The 27,629-nt window shown below is 40.1% G+C and overlaps 1 protein-coding gene across 1 annotated transcript in view; it reads left to right on the forward strand.

The window, feature by feature from the left end:
* Positions 1-269: 269 nt before the first annotated feature.
* Positions 270-27,629, forward strand: part of col11a1b (collagen, type XI, alpha 1b) — a 73,130-nt gene continuing 45,770 nt past the window's right edge. Inside the window, exons 1-8 of the mRNA XM_076098622.1 lie at positions 270-736; positions 7,400-7,564; positions 10,082-10,295; positions 11,530-11,692; positions 20,316-20,444; positions 23,974-24,063; positions 24,507-24,605; positions 26,316-26,615. Coding sequence (XP_075954737.1) covers positions 622-736; positions 7,400-7,564; positions 10,082-10,295; positions 11,530-11,692; positions 20,316-20,444; positions 23,974-24,063; positions 24,507-24,605; positions 26,316-26,615 — 1,275 coding nt within the window. The 5' untranslated portion in view covers positions 270-621. The remainder of the gene's footprint in view (positions 737-7,399; positions 7,565-10,081; positions 10,296-11,529; positions 11,693-20,315; positions 20,445-23,973; positions 24,064-24,506; positions 24,606-26,315; positions 26,616-27,629) is intronic.

Genomic DNA, 27,629 nt, shown 5'->3' on the forward strand with positions numbered 1-27,629 from the left:
CCAATTAACTTGCATTTAGTATGTTACATTTAGTTTAGTACCTCTACTGCTGCACTGCTCCATGCCCATTATTATAAGCTTATTTATTGATGGGAAAGTTGGGTCAATTTTCTTTATTTGTCGTGCTATTTTTATTTCGATTTTTATAAAAGATTGTAAAAGAAACATGCCCAGGAGCACTTCTAGGATAGTATGTATCTAGAATACTGTGTCCTATAATTAGTTTGCGCTGGGATGATGCTCTGCTTGACGCTGTTGCACAGGGGGCGGGTCCGGAGACAACTGTCCCGACTGCTGATTTGATGAAAGGAGGATTTTCCAGTGCCAGTATCTTACAGTCGGTTCAGGTTCAGTGTTGCAGCGTTTGTCCAGCCTCCTGACGGTGCGCTACTCTCAGGGAACAGAGTGGGTTTGCGCTTTTTTTTTTCCATCAAAGCCCTTTACCGTCAGTCTGAGAGCTGGGCTTAAGGTGGAGCGGATCTGAAGGGCCAAGACTGGCTGTGAGAGACACCCTTAGACTTACACACATGGCGCTGTAGTATAAGAACACTTTTGTGGATTGTGAAAGGGACCGAATTTTTTTTTTCAAAAGTCGCCCGTTTTCTGTACAGCGTTTTTATCATGGAGATGCATAGGTGGACCACCAGGTGGAAAACGAAAAGGTGCATATGGGATTCAACGCTAATTGCTGTGGTCACATTAATTTTAATTCTACAAGCTGCCAATGTCAGAGCAGGTAAGAGGCTGCTTCTTACACCACGTCACGTTCACTGTGCCAACTCTAGGGCATCCCGGACAGCTTGAGGGCGTCCAATAGGCTGACGGCCAGCCCATAGGTGATAGTGGGCTTACGGGTAACTAGCGATCCGCCATCAACTTTAATTCAGTAGACTGCCAGTTTTTGGCCAGGAAAGTCAGATTTCCCCAGTGTATAAACCATTACAGCTGCTCATTAGACCTTTCCACCGTATCCAACAGAACATATCCCACTTTTAGCGTATGCGTTTTATATTCGAAGGGATTTATCTTATGATGAGTGAATTGCGTTGTTGTTTGTTTTTGAGTGAATCCGAACTGAGCCCATCTCACACTACACCTGCATCCACGTTTCCAGTAACTTTAAAAGAGGTCTACTGTATCACCGCAATTGTCTCTATGCTTTGTTGATGGCTGTAAAGTTATACGTAGCGTAAACTTTAACTATGCAGGCTACCTACATTTTTCTAATGTGTCGAGGTTCTCGTTGGATTGTAATGTGAGGTTTATTCTTGGCACAAACCTACGGAGATGCTGCTCACTCTTAGTTCTCTGAGTATCTAAGTAGGCAAAGTCTGCCATCCAGGTGTGGTCAGTGAGGCGAGGCTGACGGTGTGGCAAATACTCTGGTGGTGGTAAAGAATGTACCTAAAATTACAAGTGAGCAATTTTCGTGCTTATTAGCTATTAATATACTGTAATTCACATTCTGCTGTATCATTTTGGTAGCACGTGATCACAGAAAGAAAACAATCTTTTTGTCGTTGTGTTCCAATTCACCACTTGGCAGTACTACTGGAAACCCTTTACGCGTGACTTTTGGTGTCGTAACTAACCCACATATAGTGCATTAAGTGTTTCCAAAATATTAGTGAAGTCAAAGCTTAACCCTTGAATCAAATTCACAAAAGTCATTCAATTGGCACAGCATGTTGTTTATTTTGTCTAATGAGGTGTCACCTGCCATGAGTATATTTTTGCACAGTGCAACTTTAAATTCATATTTAAAAGTTGACATAATACACTGGTCACAAGACTGTGGAATTCTGGAATTGGAATTCATATTCTGGCCTGAAGGATCACCATCTTTCCACATTATCTGGGCTCCTAAATCCAAGAAGGGGCGTTGATGGAAAAAAGAAAAAAAATCTGGAGAATTTCCCTTGCTTTAAAAACACATATGTGAGTCACATCAACTAATCATTTAATATTCTCTTTGTCTGTGAAGCCTGAGGGACATCCCTACTGTACTGTGGTTTAGTTTAGCCAGGACACATTTGTGTGTGTCAAAGTTCGATGCATGTTGCTTTTTAATATTTGTGGTTTGGACATCAGATCAGTTATTATAAAACCTTTCAAAATAATGCCTTCTTGTTTCAGTCATACTCCTGGCAGAATTAGTTATTTAAAAAGGAACTATATTGATTTACAAAAAGAGGCTTATATACGTGATATGTGTAGAAAGAGCCCCCAATTATTACTTAAGTTTGCAAAACTAACTTGGATAGAAGGTGTTTAGAAAGTATTTGTGGGTGCTGTTGAATGTTAGTGATATGTGTAACGTATTGCATCCTGTCTAATCATTTCCTGTCTTAAGTCCCACCCTGTTTTGAACCATTGTTTTTGCTGGACACTTCTTAAATAATCAGTCAGCAGAGAGTGCCCCAAAACTGAAAAGATCATAAAAGGAAACACCACAGTGGCATGGCTTGCCCATTGCCCATCTTCCTTCACTCTGACTGATATTTAAACTAACCATAATTGCATGATGTGCTAGCAAACATTTACAGGCTTTCCAATCTACTTTAATTGCTGCCTATTGCTGCCAACTCTCAGCAGAAGCCAGTGACACAAAAAAGACCGACAAGACATCCCAAAGATGCTGCTGCACGACCGCAGAGACACTAAGTCAGAATGCCACGGATTGAGAAGTTAATCACAAGTCTAACCTTAAACATCAAACTGTATGGCTCTGATGAGTTATGAGATGAAGAGTGCTGGAAATTCAGACTATACAGCTGAAAATGGTATTTTTTAATGTGTGAGGGTCTGCTGGTGAAATTGCTTTAATGATTTTAACAGGGTTCTCCTGTCATTACATGCCTCGCTGCCTCAAGGGAAATCACACTTCTTTGTCTTGTTAGTAGCTTGTTAACATGGCAGATAGTATATCAAAAGTCCCAGACAGCAGTCAGGAAGATGTGTCATTAAAAATCTGAGACTGGCGATTACCCCTCAGACAAGACTGTGGCTAGTCTGAGGCTGCTTTAATACCTTTAGCATGAGAGAACTGTCTCCTCTCTCTTGTGGTTTTCGTCCTTATCATTAGAATATGGTTTATTCCTCTTTAAGGGTTTGTGCCTTTTCTCAGGATGTGCTGAGTATATTGCATGCTGGCTCCTACAATGCTCAAAAGCGTTTAAAAAGCTATGCTTATTCATTTGGGGTCTTCAATGGTTTTGGGATATTGCCTGTTTTTCAGGACTTCTATGAAACGATGGTTGTGGAAGGAGAGGGGATGAAGAGTCAGGGGTGCGGGATGGTGTGTGTGTGTGTGTGTGTGTGTGTGTGTGGGGGGGGGGGGGGTGGGGGGCGGGGGTTCCTGGCCGATTCAGCACATCTGGAATATATGAGGCCTTGAGGTATGCAGTAATGCAGAAAGGCATTCTGAAACTCACAAAGAGACCTTTAGTCCAAGCTTTCTTTTTTTTCAAGAACCAGTAGCTCTGTACTTGGGACAATATTCAGAAGAGCCACAGACTATTTTCTTTTTCATGAGGCATTTGGTGTGAGGTTTTAAACTTGGTGTTTGGTAACCCATATTTTATTTTGTCTCTGTCCAAGTCAGAAGTCAGTCTGGTGTTCTTCTTAGGACAAAACAAACCCTGTGTCTGTTAACTTGCTCTGCGTGCAGTGTCAGTCATAAAGCCTATTTTAATCCATCTCTCTCTCTCTCAGTTGATAAAAGTTACTGTGGGACTGAATTTGTTCGAAACCAAAAGAAAATGCATTCTGATTTGCTTGGTTCCTCAGCAGTGCAGCTTTACTGATGCTTATACTCTTAACTATTTAAATTCACTTAAAGAGCAGATCTGCGCAACTTCAAATGAGCTAAAACTCGAGACGCCATCCTTGAGCATATGCTCGAATCAAGCAAGTTTGATTCACCACTCAAGCTGTTATTTTTCTGGTCACAGGAGAAGTAGCTACAAGGATGGGGCCTTCTCCGTTTAGTCTCATGTATGTTTTAGTTGGGGGGGTATAGGGAGTGGTGCCAGTACCATAATGGGTTCAACATGTGGACTTATAGCTCCACCCATCAGACCCCCTCCCGGTCCCTAAATGCGAACAGGATCTGCATAATTAGCACATCCTGGCTTCACGTGCCACATGACTTACACAAATGGAAAATGGAAATAATAATATATAATAAAATTCGTATAGCTTTTACTATCGATTGATGTTTGACTATTTAATTAGGAGGCACTATAGAATCAATGTTAAAAGTACAGACTAACCCAGTTTAGAGTCTACATTTTGCATGAAAAGAAAAGAAAGAACGTATGTTCTTCCAAGTGATGGGGGGGGGGGGGCTATAACGCGCTGTTCTCTTACATTATAGTCCTTTAGATAATATTCCCACCACCAGTCTTTTTTTAAATTTATGTCTCTTGACCAAACATTCTTTCTGCTTCATCCAGTTTTATGGAGTATTAGAAGACAGATGAGGAGATTTCCTCCAATGTGAATTTCAAGAAAGTCTTTTGTCTGATCCCTTTAAATTAATTTCCCACAATGCTCTCAAGCCAATATCAAACACATGCATCTCACATTTTTTTTTAAGGAAGGGAGATTCCACATTAAGCCTGTTATCTGCCATTCCTTAAAGGCCTTATCTTCCCAGTGAGATTTTTGAGCTGACCATTCAGACATTGTTTATCATTGCTGGGTCTTTTGAAGAGGACACATCCTGCCTCTTGACTCACTGAAAAGAAACATGACCGGTGTGTGTGTGCTGGTTTTTGCAGCTGTGTCTTTGGTAAAAGTAAAACAAGTTGTATTTAATACTTGTGTTGCACAAAGTTTGGTTTGGAGTGGAAATTTAACTGTTGGTCATTTTTTATTGTCATTGTTCCTCTGTTATCTTTCTAACATTCCCTTTTTAGTTTGGTAAAACAAAATAATTCCGGCTAGTTTGTAGATGCAATTTTCCATCAGGGCCAATAATGCGGTATTGATGTGCGGTCTTAAAGTCTTTGTCTTTATTTTGGTATACTAACAGTACAACAGCACAGAGATGTTATTACATGCGGTGAACCTCACTAAACTACAAGGTAGCAAATGTTACAATAGATATGGTAAGAAAGTGCTTGATGCCAATATATTATCAGGACTTAAAACACCAACTTTAATTCAGAGACCCCTTAGCAACATGAATATGAAGTCAGACATCATAGTTTTATTCGTGACTGCTTATTTAAATTAAGTGTGTGCAAAAATATCGATTATAGATTACTCTCGCGATAATTTCTTTAACGATAGTTTATCGATATATTAAAAAGATGTTGTGTGTCAAACAACCACCTCCTCCGCTCTTGTAACGCTAGATGTCGCTGCCTATTGCCTTCTAACCTAAGGCCAGTGACCTCCCCGACATGTCACATGACCCGGCCAAAATCACAACATGGCGTCTCACAAGCAAGCGGCCTGCAGAGAGAGAGAGAGGAGAGAGAGGAGAGAGTAGCCCTGACGTGCGATGATAGACGACTAGACCATCGAGTCGTATGTAGTGGCGTCTACATGTAAGTTAAGAGTGGTCGGTGACAGAATAAGAAAAGAATACAGTATGTATTTCATTTTCAAATGAAGTTGTGCATTTTAGTAAAAAAGTGTTTAGCAACAGAATGAGAATACAATATGCACTTTATTTTCATATACTTTTTTACGGCAAGTGCCTTTCAGTTTAGTGTGTTCACTAACTATGAGCAATACAAATACCTTTTGAAGTAGTTTTAATGCAATTTGTCTGCTGAGTCATCAACATGTGATGTAAGTATTAGACTATTGAGGTGGTATACAGCAAGTTGTATTTTCAGCTCTACTTTTACATTTTCATGAATTTATTGGGATATGTAACGTATCGCAATAAATCATATCGTGACACGGGTTCCGCGATACGTATCGTGAGGTGCTTGCCAATACACAGCCCTGAAGTGATATTATGAGATTATGGTTGGTAGGATTTGTATCAAGATTTCTTTCATTTTTATGTAAAAAAAAAAAACTTCTTTGTTTTCTCGCAATTTTCTATATCTGTCTCAAAAATCCAGTTTTGGTTGGCCCATAATAACCACATCACTTCCACTGTTTTCATGGAGATCGATGCTATATTGCAATACTGTATGCATGTATGTATTTTAGAGTGTATGGATCTCTTAAGTTGACAAGTACAGACAAGTTAAAACTTACTGTTAGAGCTACAATGTCACAGTCACAAAAAACAAGACAGATTGAAACAATTTAATTTAATTTAATCTAATTCAAACCTTGTATTAACAGCCTCCTCTTTCTGTAAACTTTTAAATTCACTCAACCTCAGTCAGACGCGCCTTAAATCAGGAATGACGTTGTGCTGTACGTCACCACTCCTGTTTATACACTAGCCTTGAAAAATACCTTATTAGGCCTCTTAAATTCCCCATAGTCAAAACTGTAACTGACGACATGCCTCGGGGGATGGGAGAGAAAAACATTTACAGAATGGGACAGAGAGAGACAGAGTAATGAGTTAGACAATTACTGAACAGTGTTTATGACTCCACTGCACAGTAGTCTGACCCCTAAGCACCAGGTCCATTGATAGAAAACAGTCTAGTAGTATTAAGAAGCTTGTAAAGCTGCCCCCCTCTGCGCTCCCCTTATTCCAAGGACCCGCCCCTTATTCCAAGGACCCAGTGATCAGCAGCAATGAGTCTTATCATTCCATAGATGCTGTGGCTTTTGGCTGTGGGAGTAACAGTGGAGGAGAAGAGGGGAGGAGGGGGCGCAATTATGTCTTCTGTGCGGTTACCAACATTTTTACTGCTCCTTTGACAAGGTAGCTCATAAACGAACAACTGGTGGAACAAACATATTTGGCCGACAAGCAAGAGGTGAAACGGGTGTAAAGGTTGATTTATCATCACAATACCAGCTCTATTAGGTTTTACTGTTAACTGTTGAAAAACAGTGTGCTGTAAAATTACAGGCAGCTTTTACAACATGTACACTTGTAATGCGTTGTAGTAGATTTCTATTAAATTAAATTAGTTTAGCTAATAATGTTGCAGTATATGCAGCGAGTGAGCCTCTAGCAGTCAGTTAAATGTTTTTTTCTGCGTTCATGATGCACTCAGCCTGTGTGAAAAAACATATTTACAAGCTGATTTATGTTCAGGAAAGTCATATTTTACAATCTAAACAACTTCACACGAATGCATCATTATATCACACTTTTCAAACAATGTACACTTACATACATACAAAAATACAAAGTGGACAAATGTATTACCCCAAATAGTGTATTGCTATGCAAATGTTATGAAATGTTTGCTGACAAAGTATCATCGGGTAATGCTATCAATTCTTTGTTTTGCCTCCTCAGTTGAACAAGTAGATGTACTGAAGGCTCTGGACTTCCAGAGCTCTCCTGAAGGAGTACAGAAAACAACAGGCTTCTGCAAAGTCCGGAGAGGATCCAAACCCGACATCGCTTACAGAGTGGGAAAACAGGCTCAGATCAGCGCTCCAACCAAACAGCTCTTCCCAGGTAACCTCACTCTTTACCTCCCACCGATTATGTGCATTTACACTGATGCTGAACCAGTCAACTATGCCTGGTTGCTCTGGACAAAAGATAATGGATCTCCCCAAAAAAATAGAATTCAGTAATTAGTTAAGATGTAAACTGTAAGCAGCATTTGAGGATCTGGAGGATAACTTCCCCACGGTTCAGGGGTGAGCAAAATACACATCACAATCACATATTTTGTGATGCGTATGGGTATGTTTTTGCATAAAACCTTGCACAAGCAGCTTTGACACAGGAACACTTGCACTATCTCAGTGTAAAACAAGCTATCCAGCCTTTTTAACAGGGACTAAGTATGCAGCCATGCTAGCTTCCCTGTGAGGCTTTGCTTATGCACAGCGGTGCTTTAAGCTAAATGCCAACATTGGCATGCTAACATGCTCCCAATGATGTTGAGCATTTTAGCATGCTATCATTAGTTAATTAGCACTAAAAAAAACTAAACACAAAGCACCACTGGTGATGATGGGAATGTCATTTTTACAGGAATTGTAATCCTTTAAAGTGTCAGACAAATTGATATTTTGAGCAGTGTAGATATATCAGTCAAGACCAAAGTCGTGGAACGAACAAATGACACTTCCGTCCCTAGAGCTAGACATTTTATGCCAACTCAAACAAATAATTGTTTTGGAAGAAAGTGAAACAGATGTTTTTGTTTACTGTCTTGAACTATTTAATGGCAAAACAGAAACATTTTCAACATATGTCCAACTGTATTCCAAATGAAACCCCTCAACACCTGCCTTCTAAAATGCAGTGCAGACTTTGAGCAATCATTTTCTGGAAGATGAGTTGAATGCGTTGATGTTTCAGTAAGAATCCAAGAGCCCAAAGGGGATGAGAGTCACTCAGCACATGGTGTATGAAATGGCATGTAAACATATGAGTCAAGTATGACGAGCAACACCACATTTTTGTTGTTGGATATTTTGGGGAACCAAAACCCACAATGTATTACAGCAACTCAATGAGATGAATATTTCTTTTGATGTTTTGTGGACTCATCTTGTCGATAAAGTATCTGTCCTTTAGTTTGATTGCTGGCAGACTTCAGTAGGCTGTGTTTTGGCTTCAGACTCACTCAAAGTCTGCTGCCCGGCTGTTTGTGGGAAATAAAGCCATATTTATTTTATTAGGAAGGAGTCCACTCAGAGAATCAAAAAGCCATTTGGCTGTGTAACCATTGGTTTGCTACTTTCTTACACTCATTGCTACTCATAAATTGAATAATGAACACAAGACTTGTGTCATTACTGATGGCTGTAGAAAACCAATGAGCTGGTGACAGATGTAAATTATCTATTTGTCAATTTTCAATCCTTCCAGTTGATTTTTTGCTGCTGAAATATGAAACTTGCTGCATTTAGGCATGAATACCACACAATATAATACAACAATAAAATTCACAGCCATTGGAGGCCTGTTTTTTGTTTTTATCACTTGGGAAAGTGTAGAAAGAGCCCCCAGTTATTACTTAGTCAAAACTAACTTGGATAGAAGGTGTTTTGAAAGTATTTGTGAGTGCTGTTGAATAAATCCCAATCTGTGCAGTTTGTGTTTTATTTTAGCTTGGCTTGATGTTGCAGAATAAAAAAACTGTTCAAAATAATGTGAGGTATTAACTACACTTCTGTGATTTTTGGCATTAACTGACAGCACATTTTACGCTTTCAGCAATGGAAATTTGAAGACTATAATTAAGCTTGAAAGGTGACTCGTTGGAGATCCTATGGAAGCAAAGTGTCAGAATGTCCTCAGTCAGAATAATTTTACTTTTATTTGATCAGGGTTAGTTATTTTCTCATTGAACCCACCCAGCCACTATGGTTATACAAATATGGCATTTGTTTGGGTGTTTACTACCCTTGTAAAATTATTGTGGCTACATCAGCACTCTTGAGTACTTTCAGGGGATGCCAAGGTCTCTTTCAGCTTCCTTAATAAACACTGCTCCAGGTCTAGTTGTCTAGACATTGGGGTTTAATGTGAGGAGAGAAAGTCAGAGAGCTAATAAACTTGTCATTATTCAATTGTGTCATTACAATACAATTGCCTTTGTAATAACATCAGTAGAAGACAGATGAGGAAAGGACATAAGGTCCATTTCTAGCTTCGTATTTATTGTACACTGAAAAAGAGTGGTATCATCTTCCCAACTTATATCATCAAGAAGATGCATTGTACCCTAAATGTCGAACTATTCTTTCAAAGGGTAACATCAGTATTTTTCAACCTGGAAGAAGGAAGTTAGGTGGTAAAACCTCTGCAACATCCTCAGAAATTTAGTAAATACTCCAGACCCAACATCCCCACAAGAGCTTCCAAGAGCTTACAAGTTCCCGTATGTGTCACTATATGTATCTGAAGCAGAGCAATGCTGGTAAAAATGTTCAGTTACCCAGATTTTGTAACTAAGTATCCGTTGGTCTTTAACCTACCAACCTACATGCCTGCTGCTTGTTCAACCTTCAGGAGGAGTTTTCCCAGAAGATTTCTCGATCCTGTTTACCATCAAGCCAAAGGCTGGCCTCCAGTCCTTCCTGCTGTCCGTGTACAACCAGCAAGGTATCCAGCAGCTCGGTGTGGAGGTGGGCCGTGCCCCAGTCTTCCTGTATGAGGACCAGCATGGCAAGCCTGCCCCGGAGGAGTACCCCCTGTTCCGCTCCATCAACCTTGCTGACGGCAAGTAAGTGACTGACGGCTTCTCAAGAGGGCTTGAACATGTTGGATGTTCAAGCCAGATGTGGGTGGTAGATTTATTTGGTCCCCTGGATTTTTTGCTTGTCTGTGTCCCATTTTCAGTGTTGAATGTAAAACATCAAGTTCTTGTGAAAGCTTGTGTGATTGGCTAAAGAGCAAAGCATCCCAATTTGATGCTCATCTTGAGCACTTTATCAAAATGTATAGGTTATATTTTATGCTAAACAAAACCAATCTGCTTAAAATATTTTCTCAAGCACTCAGAACATAGTTAACTCTCCTAGCCTGCTAAACAGCTCTGATTTATTGGAATCTTATGTTTGCTCAGTTATTAATGCCATATGGAACAAGTCAGACAGTAATGGCAAATAAACTGCTTGCAGTAATTTGATGACATGCTTTTCTTTTCCAGATTATTTGCAGCCTTTCTATGCTGATATTCAGTAATTGGCAGGATCTTCACATATAATGCATGGCTGCCCGATGACGCTGATACAAACCACTTTTAAAGTTAATCATTTGCACATCCGCTAACAAACGATTCCATGCGTGGCTGTCTGTCTGATTGTATCAGAAAAAAACATTGCAGTTTAAATAAACAAAATTATTTACAATTTTGATATAGGACATATATGTAGCTTGCTGTCATGTGAAGTTCATTCATTTTGACCCTTTTTATGCTAACGAAGCTGCCTATCTATTTATTAACAAGCCCAGGCATAAGCACTGATGAGATATATTTTTCAATTCATTGGGTTTGCTAAGACTTTTGTGATTCTCTGACATACTGTATCACCAAATCGAAATACTGTATATTTCCCTGTGTACTCAAAGGAACCTGTAAACATTCAAAGGAATAGTCGGACATGTTGGAAAACAAAAAAAGCAGTTGGAAGCAGAGGAAAACTGCTGACATGACTCTGTCTAAACAAATGTAAAATAAGGAAAGAATTATAGTTTTTACACAAAGTGTATATTGTGTTAATTTCTGCGCTTTAGAACCATTGGTATGCGGATTGTGTAACTTCCAGACAAAGCTTGGCTAGCTGTTTTCAGTCTTTATGTTGGACCAAGCTAGGCTAATGTGGCTGTAGTTAATATTTAGCACACAAATATCAAGAGTGGTAAGGATCTTTTTCGCCTAACTCTGCAAAAAATGTGCTCCCTAAATGTCACATTTCTGGCCGTATTTCTGACCTACTTTCTCCCCTGCTGCACAGATGGCATCGTGTAGCTATCAGCGTGGAAAAGAAAAGTGTCACCATCATCGTGGACTGTAAGAAGAAGCTGACCAGGCCCCTCGGCAGAAGCGACCAGGCCGTCATCAACACAGAAGGCATTACTGTCTTTGGCACCAGAATTCTGGATGAAGAAGTCTTTGAGGTAGGGCGGCCATATTGAATCCCTAATTCACCCAGATTAAGCTAGCGGTGTTGTGACGACTATGGTGTGAATGTGTTTAAACGAATGGTTTGAAATGCACTTATTTGCTTTTTTGACAAGAGTTGGGTGAGAAGATGGATGCCACGCTCATGTTTGTGTTTTAAGTATAACGCTTTAGATTAGTTTGGGTTAGCATAGCGACTGGAAGTTGGGGGGAAACAGCTAGTGCCTGCCTGGCTGTGGCCATTAAGACATTTACTGTAAAACCCGAACCTGTCATTTTTACATTGGTGTTTGTACATAGATAAAACATAACAGATGCAACATGATAATTAAGATGTGTTTGCAGGAATATTTTTGAACTTTGAGAGAGTCATGCCAGCCCAGTCTTTATGCTAACCCAAGCTAATCGCCTTCTTGCTCCAGTTCCATAACCTAATACACACATATGAGAGAAAGTGAATACGTGTGCTTCCCATATTCCTTGAATGCTTCCCTTGGTTGTGTCAGTGCACAGGTCTTAAGAATGAATTCATTAATTAATTAATGTCAATTGCTACATTATCTTTATTATTATCTTGCGTAGTTCTTCCTATCTTTGAAAGATACAACACAGTTCACCAATAGTCTGCTTCAAGATGTCTCCATCATCTCCATAGGAGTGTCTTTCTGGAATATAATGCAGATATTCACCACTACATTGAAGGGATTATGTTTTGAGGGAGTTTGGAAAGCTTTCCAAGATGCCAGCGATTTCTCCATTCTGGTTGGGTATGAATGTAATTGAAAGCATATTGTGAATCTTACTCTCAATGAGCCTCATTTACCATTGTGAAAAGGGGCTATTGAGTGTCTTATACTTTAAGTACAATACTTTAAGGCCAGACATTTTTATGTGTCTTTCATTTACTTGTTCATTCAGTAAATGGTGAATTTTATTGGCCAGAACAACAATATTGTCTTTGTATACTTTGCAAGAGTCATGGCGGGCAATGTCTGTGGAAAGGCTACTTGCACACTGTGTTGTCCAAAGGGCTTTTTTTCTCTTAATACTGGTTTGGATTTGTTTGAATAGTTTACTTAATAAAAAAAAGACTAATAGGCTTCAGTTGTTCATATATGACGGTGTGTTATTTGAGTTGCATGTATTTTGCCACTATTTGTGTGAGGATTTTATATTATTCCCTCAATAACTGTGCGCACAATCAGAATGAGTGTATGGTTACTGAGGTGGTGATTGTTAAATGGAGGTCCTAGCTACCAGGTTTTGCACAGGTAGCTCTGAGTTGAGTGGAAAATGTGAGCTGAATGCTAGCTCAAAGACAATAGCCTCTCTTTGATGTCTGCATGTAGAATGCTTGCTAAGTAGAACAGCTTGCAAAATGTTTGCCTCCAGGTCAAACAGGACTTTCCACAGAGGAGCCACTTGGAGTCCACCCTTTTCCAGTGATAGGGTTTTGGCAAGCAGCTCCCATCGCTAGATATAGAGGTTCAACGTACAGACAAGTTTATGCCACTATAAGAAGAGTCGATACAATTTACAGCAAGATTTTTGTACATTTGCCATTTTCTTTTGTATTAAAGTACAATGAGCACAACCATAGGAAATTAGAACCCAAGAGAGCCAGAAAGCCACAGGGATTAGAGTTGGGGTTGTAATTAAGGTAATTGAGAGTTAGGTGGAGAGTATGAAAGTAGCCTCGCACTTTCACCAAGCCTTTTCTATTTTTAATGCTGATTTAAGACCAACCACTTGACTTTTGTGAGTGCTCTTTGTTTGAACATATATTACACTAAATGGTGTTGAATTACAGAGTAATTTGTTTTTTTTTCCTTTTTTAAAACCTGGAGAAGAGGAAATTATTATTTTTATTCCAAGGGTTTAGCTTTTTTTTGCTTGTTCCAAGGTGGTTTTAATTAGTGTATCACACAATAGCAATGTTGTGGTTAGAAATGCAGCCATATCTTAAACTGTAATTATTTCCACTTCAAGTTTGATAACCCTAGATTTGTTGATTGCAAACTGGCTACTTGTAGACACACTGCACCGGTAATGGCAAAAAAATCATACTGGCCTGGGTTTTCTCCTCTAGATAAAAGTTTGTAAAGTAGATGTAAGCCATGTGTTTGAGTGGGATTTGTTTCTTGGATTATACTTTGTCATCCATTCTACAGCTGTTATAGATATACTACTACAATCAGATTACTTTAGGCCCAAATGAGAGAAGAAATTATAACTTTAAATTCTTTGAATAATACTATTTTAATAGAAAAATTTCAAAATGTTACCAAAAAGCTCACAGTAACATAACTACGTAGCATAACGTAAGTTACTCCCACCTTGAATTCATTAGGGAAAGTTGGAAAGGTGAGATTAAGCAATGCTGATCACACTTTATTTTATTTTAGGTTATTCCCCAAAGACATAAAGCGAAACATTTCTGTGTGAGTGTGTGAACACAATGATTGGTGGTAGAATTGGATGCGATTCAGAGGGGCTACAGTTCAAATCTTGCCTTGGGCACCAAATTTGTAAGAGCCGGTTCTGATAACGAGATACAACATGTTAGTGAGCTTCAGAGGTTTCTGTTTGTGCGTTTTTGAACGGTAATGTGTTTCATAATCTCCTGACATGTTCTTATGGATCCCACTGTAGCTGTAGACAAAGATAGAATTCCATTCCTTGAAAAATAACCTTACCTAACCCTGACCATTTCCAACCCTAACCAAAGCATCAAAGGTATCTCTGTTATATATATAAACATACCCATATCGAGGTCTGTACCTAAATGGATCAAACAAAAGTCAAACCTTTGCTGCAGCTTCTCTTCCATCTCTTAAACTAAAGAATTTGACATTCATAGTTATGAAAAAATAGGTTTAGAAATTGTGGCGTTTAGCATATTAAACCTGAGCTTCCCAACTTTGGAGCTATTCTGTGCTGTGAGCACATGGCTACCTTACTGCAGTAGATTGCATAAGCAGGTGTCAAAGTTGGAAGCACAAGGGAGAGTGAAGGCTTGGGGAAAATATGATCAGTGTGTGCTGAGTCTTGGCTCAGATTGCATAGCTGTTTAAAAGATATTTTCACTGACCAGGACTCCAAATGCCTTTTTTCCCCCCTTCTGCTTTTCTCTCTTTTAAATAAACGCCACACGGTATTTGAATCAGCTCTCATTTTTATGTAAATCCACTCTTCAAACTTTAAAGGATAGGACTGGATCACTTTTTTTGTTGTGCCTTCTGTCAGTGTGTTTACACGTGCGTTGTTTCATATGTGCATGCATGCATACAAATGTGTGTGTGTGTGTGTGTATCTGTGACGAGGCAAAGATAGTTTGTTTATGTGTCTCTCATTACTGCACAGTAGATTGTTCCAAAACGCTGTCCCTCAATCAGGACAGTCTTTGGCGAAGGACTCTAACAAGGCTCTGATGGGCTCCAAGCCTTACAGTGAATCGTTGTTTATGGTTGACTTGGCAGGAGGAGAAACGGTCTGTCTGGTTCTCATCTGCCTCTGTCACTCATCACCCTCCAGTACTTGTCACAAAATGTTTTGGTTAGGGTTTTTATAATAGAATACAGTGACTGATTCATATTTGTATGAGTGTCGCTGTTACTGAGAGGGTTATCAGTCTCTGATATTTTCAACATGTGTTTAATATGAAGAAACAGAAGTCTATGAAGTGTCTTTGTCAAAGTGTGCCTGTATCTGACCTCCATGTCCCTTGTTTTTAACCATCACTAACTGGTCCCAGAACAGCCATGAAGTAGTGGACCCAAGGTGCTTCTTAAATGCATTTGCTGATGGAAAGTAGCAGATTGAGGAGAAAGGAACTTGAGAGAGAAGTGAAGTAAGGGCAGGCAGACAAGCAAGCAGATGGTTCAAACTGTTCAACAGATATGTGAGCTACTGGCAGATGAAATGTTTTAATATTTGAAGGCTGCAGGGCGTTTGTATGCCTCCAGTGCTTGAAAAGAAACTTTATCCTTTCGCTGACCACAAAGGCTGCATTTAATAAAAAGCTGGGAAGGATTAGGAGAATATTATACGGTTTTCCTCTTCTCTGTTCTTTGTTAATTGTTGTCCTTGTACAGCGTTGAAATTCCATCTGTCTATTTGTTCTTTCGAGATCTGCTCCCCTCCCAGAGTCTGGAAAAGCAGGCTTTTTAGATGATAAAGTAAAGAAAATACAGAAGTAAGTTAAGGCTACAAAAAGCTACTGCAAGTTTGCACGATTTGCATTTTAAAAACAGAAACATCTGAAAGAGACTGTTCATTAGAGCAGCTGTATTCTGCATGATCTCTGAACTGGTGATGATGGTTCAGTGTGACAGGCCGGTTACAGTGACACCCGTAAAGGTTCTCTGGCAGAAAATAGTTCCAGTAAAAGGCCGTAGTTGGGACATTACTTCTGGAAAAGTGAGATGTAAATATACATCTGTAATGTCATCTTAAATCTCAAACAAAGTTGCAGTAGTGAGGACTGACCTTTCATTCCTTCATTCATGTTGAGAGCCCATACAGTAACCCTTTGAAGCCCAGCTAATATCCTGGTGCCATGTAAGTGTGCTGTCTCTTAAATAGTAGAACGTTTGTAAAATAACAATTGATCTCACAAATGTATAATTTGCAGTCACAGCGTTTCCTCCCAGCCTCTGCCTGCATTTGTTTTACTCAGGCTGCAGATGCTTTAGGCATATTTCCAAATGTGTCTTCCAGGTGCATTATTATCCCCCAGCTGGTCCTTGCAGGCAAATTGACCTGTTGCACCTGGACACAGACAACAATCTTTCAACCACCTAGTTACGTACTTACATGTTGTTCCGTAGGCGTTAGTGGAAACTACGTGTAGAGTAGGGTTGCAGAGTTGGATCATAGTAGAATGTTCCAGAGCCCAAGATTATGTCTGTAGACCAATCAACAGTTCAAAACCTGAAGATATTAAATTTACATTATATAGCGTATGAGAACAATTATACTACACACAATGTGTGTGGGGCGCAACAAAGGGCAGAAAGAAATGGAAACAATTTAGGAGGCGCTGGGTTATTTCCACAATAGTATCATATGTGTATCTTAATACTGTAGAAAAATGTAACCTTCAACAGCTGTATATCGTGACACCAGGAGCGTGGATGGTTTTAGGTTTTACCAGCCCCAGTCTGAAGGTCGCTATCCCTACAGACATTAACACTCTAATGTTGATACAGTCTCTAATTCAAGTATGGTCTCAATTTTGTGGAGTCAAATACAAACTACATCTTTGTTTATGCCTTTAAATTAGTCTCAACAAATGCAAGATGGGAAAACCCCTGTGTCTGTCATCATCTCTGATCCGGCGCCAGTGGGAGCTATCTTCATCTAATCAAATGGTTTTTGAGGTCGGTCATGTGATTTATGCTCATGGATGAGACCAGACGTAAAATAGTCACTTGATTACAATCACCCCCCACACCTCTATCCTTTTGAGTGGCATCCAGAAGCTCGTACTTGATGTCCTATTAAGAACGAGGACAGATTTCATGGTGGGCCGAGGGCTTTTAATACCGCCCACAATCAGCCGGTTGTTTTCCTGAAGTGACTTTTGTTCCTGGTAGGTGTAGGCGGTGTGTTGGGAGGGATACTCATCATAAGATCACCTACTCCAGGGAGAATCAAGTGGTTCGCTGTTTTACATTTCATCGCTTAACATGCCTATGGGTGAAATGTAGATGGATGATTCAAGTCTCTTCTCTTAACTTTGGTCAGTCAGGCTCATCCTTTGTCCTTTTATGTACTTTTCCCCGTCGCATGGCTGTTGTTACAGTGCGCAGTGAAGGTTAACATGTGTCCAAGCGTGTTGTATTTACGCCCACGTGCACATTGTACGCAGACCCATTAATAGATTGACTGTAGTGTAGCCTAGACTGATGATTTATCCCACTGTGTATGTGCCAGCTCTGAGCTCTGAGCCAGGGCATTGCTGTAGATCATTCCTGGGATTCTTAGGAGGAACCTCAACAGATGCTAGAGAGATGTGCAAGGCAATCTAGACAGTAACATCAACAAAAGCACCAAGATGCAGAGAAAGGAGACACTGAGGGTGAAAGGAGAGAGGGGGGGAACAGTCAGGGCGAAGCCGGTCGTGGAGTATGGGAGTGATTGCTTTTTAAATGGGCCAAGTGTGTGTGGTCTCTTGACAAGCCCCGCATGACGTTTTGGACTCTTCTGCAGATTTTCACCACATGTTTGTTTTCCTGTTGTAGTTCATGTCATGTACCTGTATTTTCTTAGTAAATATACACAAAGCAATAAGTGAGACCGAATGAACATAACAAGCTGCACTCAGGAAGACATAGACAGGAGGAGGTGGGCAGAGATATCGCCAAATGCAATGCGTCTATGTTTTTTAACTTTTCTCTCTGTTTCTGGCTCTGACTTTGTATCCATTTGTGTTAAATTATAACATACAGTGTGTAGTGGCTGAATGACTATTGTAAATTTGCGACTTTGCAGCTGCGTTATAGAGGTTCAGAAGGTGCAGGCTGAACTCTTGTGAGCAGGTTATGTTCCCCTTTTTTTCCCTGAGCGTGGGTTCATAAAGCACAAATTCTCCTTTTTAGCAGAAATGCCCTGCTCCACACTCAGTTGCACACAGTCACACCTGGAAGCTACTTAGTACAACATCAGTTTAATCCATTGGCCACATCTGGACATTGAATACCTTGCTCATGGGAGGGGGGGAGCTGATTTATTCTGCTCTCTGGGAATCAAACTGACGATCTTTGGTCACACATGTTTGCTTTATGCCACTGCTGCCTGTTATTCTAAGGTGCTGTGTATGTGGAGTAGTGGAAGGGACCATTTAAATTCAATGTACGGTTCTTCTGTTTGCTTTTAGAAAACTTTGCATTTTTACAATTACAGTTCTTCTTGACAGCTTCCCAGCTACACATCTGATACACACCATGGTTGAAATGTTGAGATTGTGTGTGTGTGACTGTTTGAAACAACTGTGTCCTTCTTTTGTCACTTTGTATTCATCTTTTCTTCCCTAATGTGAGTAAAAGCTACATTTTACTCCAAGATCCTGTAAACTGTAGCCATTCTATGCCCTTAATTATGTATTATAATGTGTTTTCCCATAATTAGGATCCTCAAATGAATGATAACCCAACATAAGCATTAATGGCACAACAGGTGACAACAGTAGGCATTCGACCAAGTGTAGAATTTAAACTTGTGTGTATCTTTTGGTTGTTGTTTGTGTTGTTCAATACCCTGTTTGGGGTTTACTGATCATGTATGATGCGAGGACGGGGCGGTGTATATCTAATGTGTTCCAGAGGTCTAAGCTTGTACAGATGTATCCTTCTGTCATTTAATGCAATCTGCATGCATGTGCTTCCTCTTTAAGCGCCGTTCTTTCACCTTTATCACGGCACTTAGGTTATTTTCCCTGTTGTTTTGGTCCCCAAACTCCGGTTGAATTCTGAAAAAGGCCAGCTTTAGTTACCCATATGGTTGATGGGTATAGATAACATTCTCCACATCCGTGGCATAGCAGTTCCTGGTTTCAGAAATTCCTTAGGAGACGATCATGGAAAAAGAGCCTTTGGCTGATGGAAGGGGATCTAATTTCCTTTTCCAAAAGCTCATGAAAAACAGACAGCCTCAGATAAGTACAGACCTTGGTTATTTATCTGCTGTGTAAGGGGACTTGCCATCCCTATTGGCTGAGTGGGGGGACTGTACAATAGTTCTTTTTTAAATGCTTACAGACTCCCTTTACAGCCTTGATTTATTCCATAAAGTAATATGTAATTAATAGTCAAGACACCGCTTCCTCTGGTACTGCACAGCATCTGCCTTGTTGTTTTGCCACATTTTATTATCGCCACATTGGTGCAAAGTTGAGGCAATCAAGCGAGGAGTAATAGGTGTATACTTTATGGACATTGACACTTGGTTTGTATTTGTAATCATGAAAGAAAATATATTGAGTTATTTTGGGTGTCAGGCCATAGGAAAGTCAGGTTCACTTTCTGCACATGCGATGTTAGCTGATTAGCAGTTGCAGCACTTCCAAGGCTTGGATGGGCATGAAATTCAAGTTGAATTTTCAGTGTAAAAGATTAGCAACCATGTCAGAAAATAAATGTTTCTTTGATCAAAAAATCAAAAGCCAAACCCTTTTACAACGTTTAAGTAGAGCAGTAAATTCAAATCTCGTATATATCAACTGCAATCACATCACAGAGTTTAAAATCCTGTTACGTTAGTGTGCCGCTAGTGTGACACTAAAGACTACCATTCGTAAAAACAGTGTCAATCCATTCACTTTTGGATTCTGGATCAAGTTTGGATCAAATCCAGTCAGCAACTACTGTGCCTAGTTTCTTTCCCAATTGCAATGACAAATGGTTCTGAATTGGCTCTTTTTCGTGCCTCTGACTGGCTTCTCCTCAACAGCACTGTTGCTGTTGAGGAGAAGCCAGTCAGAGGCACTATACATAAGCCTATAGTAGAAAGTTTAGAAACACGGAGGATAAAGGAAAACTCTGACATGGGAATTTACATTTGGGCCTGTGAAATTTGTTGACATGGCTTCGTGCTACTTTTCTTCTTCTTCTCTTCCAGGGTGACATCCAGCAGCTGCTGATAGTGGCAGACCCCAGAGCAGCCCATGATTACTGTGAACACTACAGCCCTGACTGTGAAACCCCCAACCACCACGACACCCCCCAGGCTCAGCAACCTGAGGGCGAGGTCAGTATCTGGAGAGGGGGAGAGGGGGAGAGGGGGAGACTGGGCGATGTGGATTTAGAGATCTGGTGGGAGGAGTAGTTAGCCGGAGGGAGGGAAGAGGGAAAAGAGAGTAGGCAGGGAGAGGGAGGGAGGGAGGGAGCGAGCGAGCAAGGAAAGGAAGGAAGGAAAGGAAGGAGGGAATCCCGGAGGGATAAAATATGGGAGCTGGAGTTGAGAATTAGTAAGGATGCATGGAGTTGAAGTCGATCAATTTGAAAGATGGGATGACTTAAAGTCAAACTCAAATTTGAACTCTCCTCACTTTTTTGTGTGAGGAAATAAAAACTAGAATGTTATCACAACTGTTGTGCGTATTCTTCTATCTTTCAAAAGAAGACAGAACTGTCTTTCGACATAATTACGGAAGCAAAGTCTTCGCTTTAAGCCTGCAGGTTCGCTGTTTCCCATGGCAACGGTTCACTGACATTTTGAGGGCCGTTGTTGCTAGGAGACGGGCTGTCAACTTTTGTGGCGAGCTGCTGACTGAAGAACGCCATAGAGTGATTTAGGGGATGAGAAAAGTAGAAACGTGATGCGTCGGGGAACAGAAGGAAGGACTCAAGGCTGGCGAGGTAGTTTGAGATACTCCACAACACATCACGTCCCCAAATAGTAGATAATATTTTCCGTGGTTCAAGCCAGTGCATTTTATTTCTCAAATGACGTGATCTTAAATCATTTTTACAAACATTTATTCAGGCAAAAGTACTTTGACAGAGACAGACTTTGTATGACCTTGTATGTCAACTCTTAATATTGCTTTCTTCAGTCTGTGTTTTACTGGTGGAAACATGCTGACATTTATCAAAAATACATTGTTGAGTCTGAGCTCATCTTCTACGGCTAAAATGATATTTCCATTAGCTCCAAAGTATCATTTGTAGCCTTATCAGCCACATCTCTTAATTGAAATACAGTGCTTGGTGTCAGAGACTCCTCTTTCTTTTCATCTTCATTTTTTGTTATTTTGCTGGTTCAAGCCTTTTTGTCGGTTGACATTTTCCTTCAGTATTTCACTAAATAACTGATGAGCTCACACTGGAAACTTATCCTTTTCCCCCTGCCACGAAGTCTGAGCCCACTTTGGAGTGGCCCCGTGATTTATATCACTAACGAGTTCTGCAGGCTCTGCCCAGACTCCCAGCGAAATTTAAGCTTTTTCTTCCCCAGCTAGACTCCCTGTACCTGGAAAAGTAGACTTTAGATCCCTGGATCAAGAAAAAAAAAAAATGAGGAACCGGTTCTCTATTTGAAAATATTGGCTGTACAGTGGGTACCGTGTCCTGGAAAATATAACCTTCATCATCAAGTTACTCTTCAATGCCAAGACAAGGAGCATTCCAATTCTAAATAGACAACAGGGAGCAGTTTTGTTTTAGGAACATTGTTAATGTGGTTTATTTATTGTTGGTTTCTGTACAGCTATAACAGGAATGTTTTTCCTACATTCCAACTCAATTCCTGCACAACTGAAAAATATATCACCGGGAGGACAAATCACTGTTGTAGAATTTCAAAACTCCCAACTCACCAGTTTTTAAAATGTAAAAAGTGTTTGTTGATGTCTGAACTTTATGAATCATCCCCTCAATAGTTCTTAAACGGAACCTCTACAATTCTACAAAAGCACAGAGCAAAAGCTTTGACCTTATAGCCTCTGAAGACGCTCCTTGACCTGAGGCGCACCGCCTCTGCAGTCGTCAGCCACATGTCTGCAGCTGGGTTAAAAGAGGAAGAGGGAGTGATGCAAAAAGAGGAAGGGGGAGCTTTTTTATGAGCCCACTTCAGTATTTACGCCTTTCATCCAAGCCTGTGGTGAAGGCCTTCAGCTCAGCCAAGCACTTCATCGTAAATCTTTCCTTCGTTCTCTATCTTTCTCTGTATTTCTCCCTGACCCTCTCCTTCCCTCCTCTCAATCAGTTTAGTTTGTCTAGCCAAATCTTTTCTCATGTGTGACCCCTCTCTCTCTCTCTCTGGGCCACTGAACGGAGTCCAGACCAACATTGCAGCAGGCCGTGGATCTTGTATTATTTTTATGAGCTCAGCAGTCGTCCAGGGACTAATATTAATCCCTGTGCTGACAGAGCAACCCATATCAGTCGCTGGTCTGTCAACTTAATCTACCTCTGCCTTTTTTTTTACATTGTTAGTAAAAAAAATTAAATAAAATGGCAGATTAGGAGATTTCTTTGACATTGACTACATTGCATACTATTTTATTGGTTGTGGAAAGTGTACCAATAAATGCTCATCAACATTGGTGACTCAAAGGAATGGTCTGACATTTTGGGGAATCTGCTTATCAGTGTTCTTGCAAAGAGTTTGATGAGAAGATCAATACCACTCACATGTCTGTTTGGCTAATATGAAGCTGTAACCAGGACACAATTAGCCTAGCTTAGCATAAAGACTGGAAGCAGTGTGGAACCATCTAGCTCTGTAAAACTGCTTGATGTTTTCAGTTTTTGTACGTATTAAACAAATTAAATATAATTTGATATATAAATAAATAAATAAATAAATATATATATATATATATATATATATATATATATATATATATATATATTTATGTATATAAAAGCTAACTGTCTCCTGGCTCCATTTTCGTAATTAACGGCCAGATGTTGAACTAATATTTTATAGTAAGCCACTGTGGTTGAAGTCAGTCTCAAATTTGAATACGGAATGCTTTGGAGACCCAAAAGAAAAATGTTCTCAACACATGATGTTGTCACAGAGACTGGTTTAACGGTGGTTTTACGCCATGCTTCTGGATTCTGTATGTTCCCTATAATTTACCGACATGCGGTGAGTCAGGACCGCTTAGGGTTTCTGTTTTAAAAGGCCCATTATTGAAACGCCATGCAGAGCCATTGTTGGCATACAGAATTAAGCGGCAGAGGCAGATGCGTTAATGCTGGCATCACATTAACCCTTTTACATCCTGTTGGAAGCAAGCAAGAATCTTAATTGCTGTTTGCTTGGTTACAGACATGAGCCTTTCCATAGCGTCATGCGAATTTCGGGGGCTTTGGTTGGAAATGGAAGCAAGGATTGCTGCTGTCATCCATATGCAACATTGTTCAGTTTTCTGACATGGATGTGATATTTTTTTTACTATGTTTGAACATGTTATTTTTCAAAATAGCATGATGACACATTGTTTTTTGATAATTTAATGGTTAAAACATTTTTTTAAACGGATGTTTAAAAAAATGATAAAATCTTACATGTGTTATTTATGTGGAATATTTCTTATGACTAGTCGGGAGAAGAAAGTGAAGGTTAAAGTCATCTACTGAAACTACAGTTTGGTGTCTGCTCTTTTAGGACTTACATTCTTTAAACCTTCACATGAGACCATGACATATTTTCCCATTACACATGCCATGTAAATAATGTGCAACATGTCTCTGAGACATTGTGCTAAATTATTTACATGATTGCACTAATTCATTGATTGCCCCCGTCCCTTTTATCCTTACAGTACACTAACTATGAATATGGTGAGTTCTATGACTACAATGAAGGAGAGTTAACCACTGATGCTCCGCCAACTGAAGGAGCCAAGACTGAGGTAACTCTTCTTACTAATATAGTTATCATGGCTGGTACCATTAATAACACATATACACTGTACAAGCACTTGATCTCTTGTTGTCAACCTTGACCTGTTGTCTCTCATTTACAATCTTTAATTCTCTCTCGTAACCGCTCTCTCTCGTTTTTCTCCCGCACTTCATGCTTTATCAGCATGTCTTGATGCTTATTTAACTTTTTTACCTTACTTGTAGCTAAATATATTCCACACCTTTCGGATATATCACAACTAGTGTGACACTTGTTTTGCTCCCCAAATGTATTGAGGATAATCATCCTTGATTTAATATTCTGTGGTAAGATGTGTGCACAAAATAGATTTGTGCATTAACAAAAGCTCTTGAAAATGCCCTGAAATTGAATCCACCCATCTCAAATATGTTGTGTTTTTTTCTGTGTGCTGTACTTGTCTGATTGCAGACCAATGTGGGTGGAGATTACTACACGGGTGAGTATGACTACACCACAGTGGATGGAAGTCAGCCTGAAACCCCAACTGATACCACGGAACAAGGCCAGGTATTTTTACACAACCTCATTATAATCTTGACATTTGTGAAATCAGAAAGGTTTGGACCACCATCACGGTGGAAAATTATCTGTGCGTCACTGACTTTTATCATCCATCCATCCAATTAAAATCCACATTCCTATTTATATAATTCCTGGTTTAAAATGAAATTTCAATAAAGCTGCTTGGGTATCACAAACAGCAAAGTATATATTTTATTATTGTCTCTGGAGGTTGAAACCAACAAGGCCTCGCTAAGATCAAACTGCTCACTCTTTTCCTTGACTCCATGAGAAACCGCCTCCATCAAACAGAGTCTGGATAAAAGGCCGAAGCAGGAAAACATTGTCATTTAATGAACGTGGCCAATGGAAAATCAGTAGACAAATGCATCCCCTATGTTTCTGCCATATCCTGAATCTGGCAGATCCTGTCTTAATTTGTGCTAAACCATCACATAAAACACAACATAATGAGGAACATTTGGGGGGTTAAACTAAAACAATACGGCTGTGTGCTCCGCCAGCCAAATGTCTGCCGATTGCATTGTGCTGCACCTTGAGGTGGAGAACGCAGCTTCAGTCAGCTTGAGCATACATTCATTTGAAGTGACAGGGCAGAGGGCTACCCCGGATACTAAACCTATGCTGTCCCATGTTGGAACACTGATTACCGAGGACTGTGACGCACTGGACAACTTTTAATCAATGTCATAGGGCCATATTGCCTATAGACCTAACACAGTAAACAACATACTATTGTTGGATGCTTTTAATATAAAGTGAGTTGCAGTATTGTGTTGTTAGTGGATGGCTGGAGCCCTGAACCTGGGACAGTCTTTTGAGGCATTGCACTGGGTGTCTCTGTATTACTGCTTAAGTCTCACCTAGATCTAGCCATGGATTGTGTTTTGGTAGATGCCCAGTTGTTTGATTTACTTCTTGATAATGATATAGAATAAATGCACTGTGTAGTAAATACGATCAGAGATTTAGAGCATGGAAGCACTCTTAAAAAATGATTAACCTCTAATGATTCATTCGAAGAAATGTTGGACTATGATAAGATCCCATGAAGTGAGTTTTGTCAATGTCCTCAAATGCAAGTTGTTTTACAGAGATAAGACAAGCAAAGACTTTTAACTGACTAAAGGATGCTTACAAAATCAAAATTTGCATGCGAGGGTTGAACATTTTCTCTACATTCTCACTCAAGACACACTCAATATTTGATGTCTAATGATGCATTTGATTGTTACACTGATCAAAAAGCTGAAGCTTTTAAAAAGTATCATTGTTCCTGTACTGTTGGTGCCTCAGATTCAGTGCAAACACAGATTCTTAAACGTAAAGTCATCTTGCTAGTATGACTTTCTTTTTTCTTTTTCTTAAACACTACTCTTGTTAATGTTAATAACAGTGCCTGCTGACAAAACATATTGGGAGTTTCAAATGTTTTGAGTTTTAGAGGCTGTCCCAAATTAGAAACAAGGATGCGTGCACAACTAAAGTTGCAAATTCTTTAGAGGAGTTTCACTTAGTTGGTATTCAATAATTTCAGTATAGTAAAGTACTAATTATGAATGCCTTGACTGTGAATCATGTTATGAAAAACATGTGAGTCATTGAAGCTGTTCACATGGTTTCATTTCACTAACCAAACCTCCATGTTCTCATCAACCCTTGCCCCCTTTTATGCGATGCCTGGATTGATCCCAGAACTATGAAGGGGAAATTGTGGATGATTACATCACCGGTGTGGAACAGGTCGGGGTGGATCCCACCACTGCTGTGGAAACCGCTGCCCCAGTGGATCCCCATGAGAAGGTGGACCCTGCCACTGACGTGGATGAGTTTAAGGAATACGACCTGAAGGAATACGACAACAAAGAGATCGTAGAGAAGCCATACGAATATGGTGATTATGGCGATTATGGCCCCACTGATGCCAATCCCACAACATATGAGGACGAGTTTGGTCCTGGTGTTCCAGCGGAGACGGACATCAGAGAGAGCAATGTAAGTGCAGGAGTAGTTTGGAGTGATGATGGTGGGATGGGGGAAAGACGGAGGTGGTGTTCAAGAATGTGCAAAGATTGAGAAGATGCTGGTGGCGTTTGTTTTGACAGAGTGTTTTTTGCGGTGGTATTTTTGTTTGTTGTTTCTAATGGTATCAGGTTATAGCTTTGATCGTTCTGCATGCACATGCACCAAACACAAATACACCAGCAAGCACAAACACACACCTTGTCTATCTAAGTCTCCTACAGATAAACAGATGTCGACCCAGCTGTCAGCACAGACACGCCCTCCATAACCTTTGGCCTCCGTGACCTTAGCTGTTAATCAAAGACATGCTCTTTCCTGGTAATCACACCAATGATCTGCTGGGATTACCTGATGACAAACTAAGTCTTTGCACATGTTTATGCATGAAATCCATCTAGATCAATATTCAAAACCAGACTGAAATCTCTGCTGAGCTAGAGTCTATCATGGCTTGATTCCAGCCCCCTTCCTCCGCTTAGGATCCAGATTCTCAGAGACAGGAAGTGACATGGTCCCGGTCTGCATGTTGGCTTGAGATCTGTCTGCCTTGGGTTAATCTGAACCGCTCTATTAGTGCCTTCCACTCTACAATCTCAGGACAACGCAGTCCGTGACTTTCTCTCAATGAGTCTCCTCTTCAGGCGAAACTGTACAATCGAGTGGTTTCTTTGACACACTGGTGTCGGTGGTTTGGGAATTCTTCTCATGTGAAGTCATTGTATGGATAGTGTCAGGTATCGACCTCCGCATTTATGCACAGTTGGGGTCTTTTTGCAGTTCTTGGCTTTAAGGAAGCTTCATAAACAGCATTTAAACCAAAGTCTAAATTATAGCTTCTTGCAAAAATAATTATTGGGATGTATTTTTTCAGCAGGAGGAAGAGAAAAGAAGGAGAAAAAGTGTGCTTTTTGCCTTGAGAACTACCCAAATTCTTTGAAGCATGCAGATCACTAGTCAGCACTTTAATGAGCTTTTCTTAGCAGT

This window comes from Anarhichas minor, unplaced genomic scaffold (assembly GCF_050575085.1).
Source record: "Anarhichas minor isolate MPS153535 unplaced genomic scaffold, ASM5057508v1 ptg000024l, whole genome shotgun sequence".
Classification (NCBI taxonomy): Eukaryota; Metazoa; Chordata; class Actinopteri; order Perciformes; family Anarhichadidae; genus Anarhichas; species Anarhichas minor.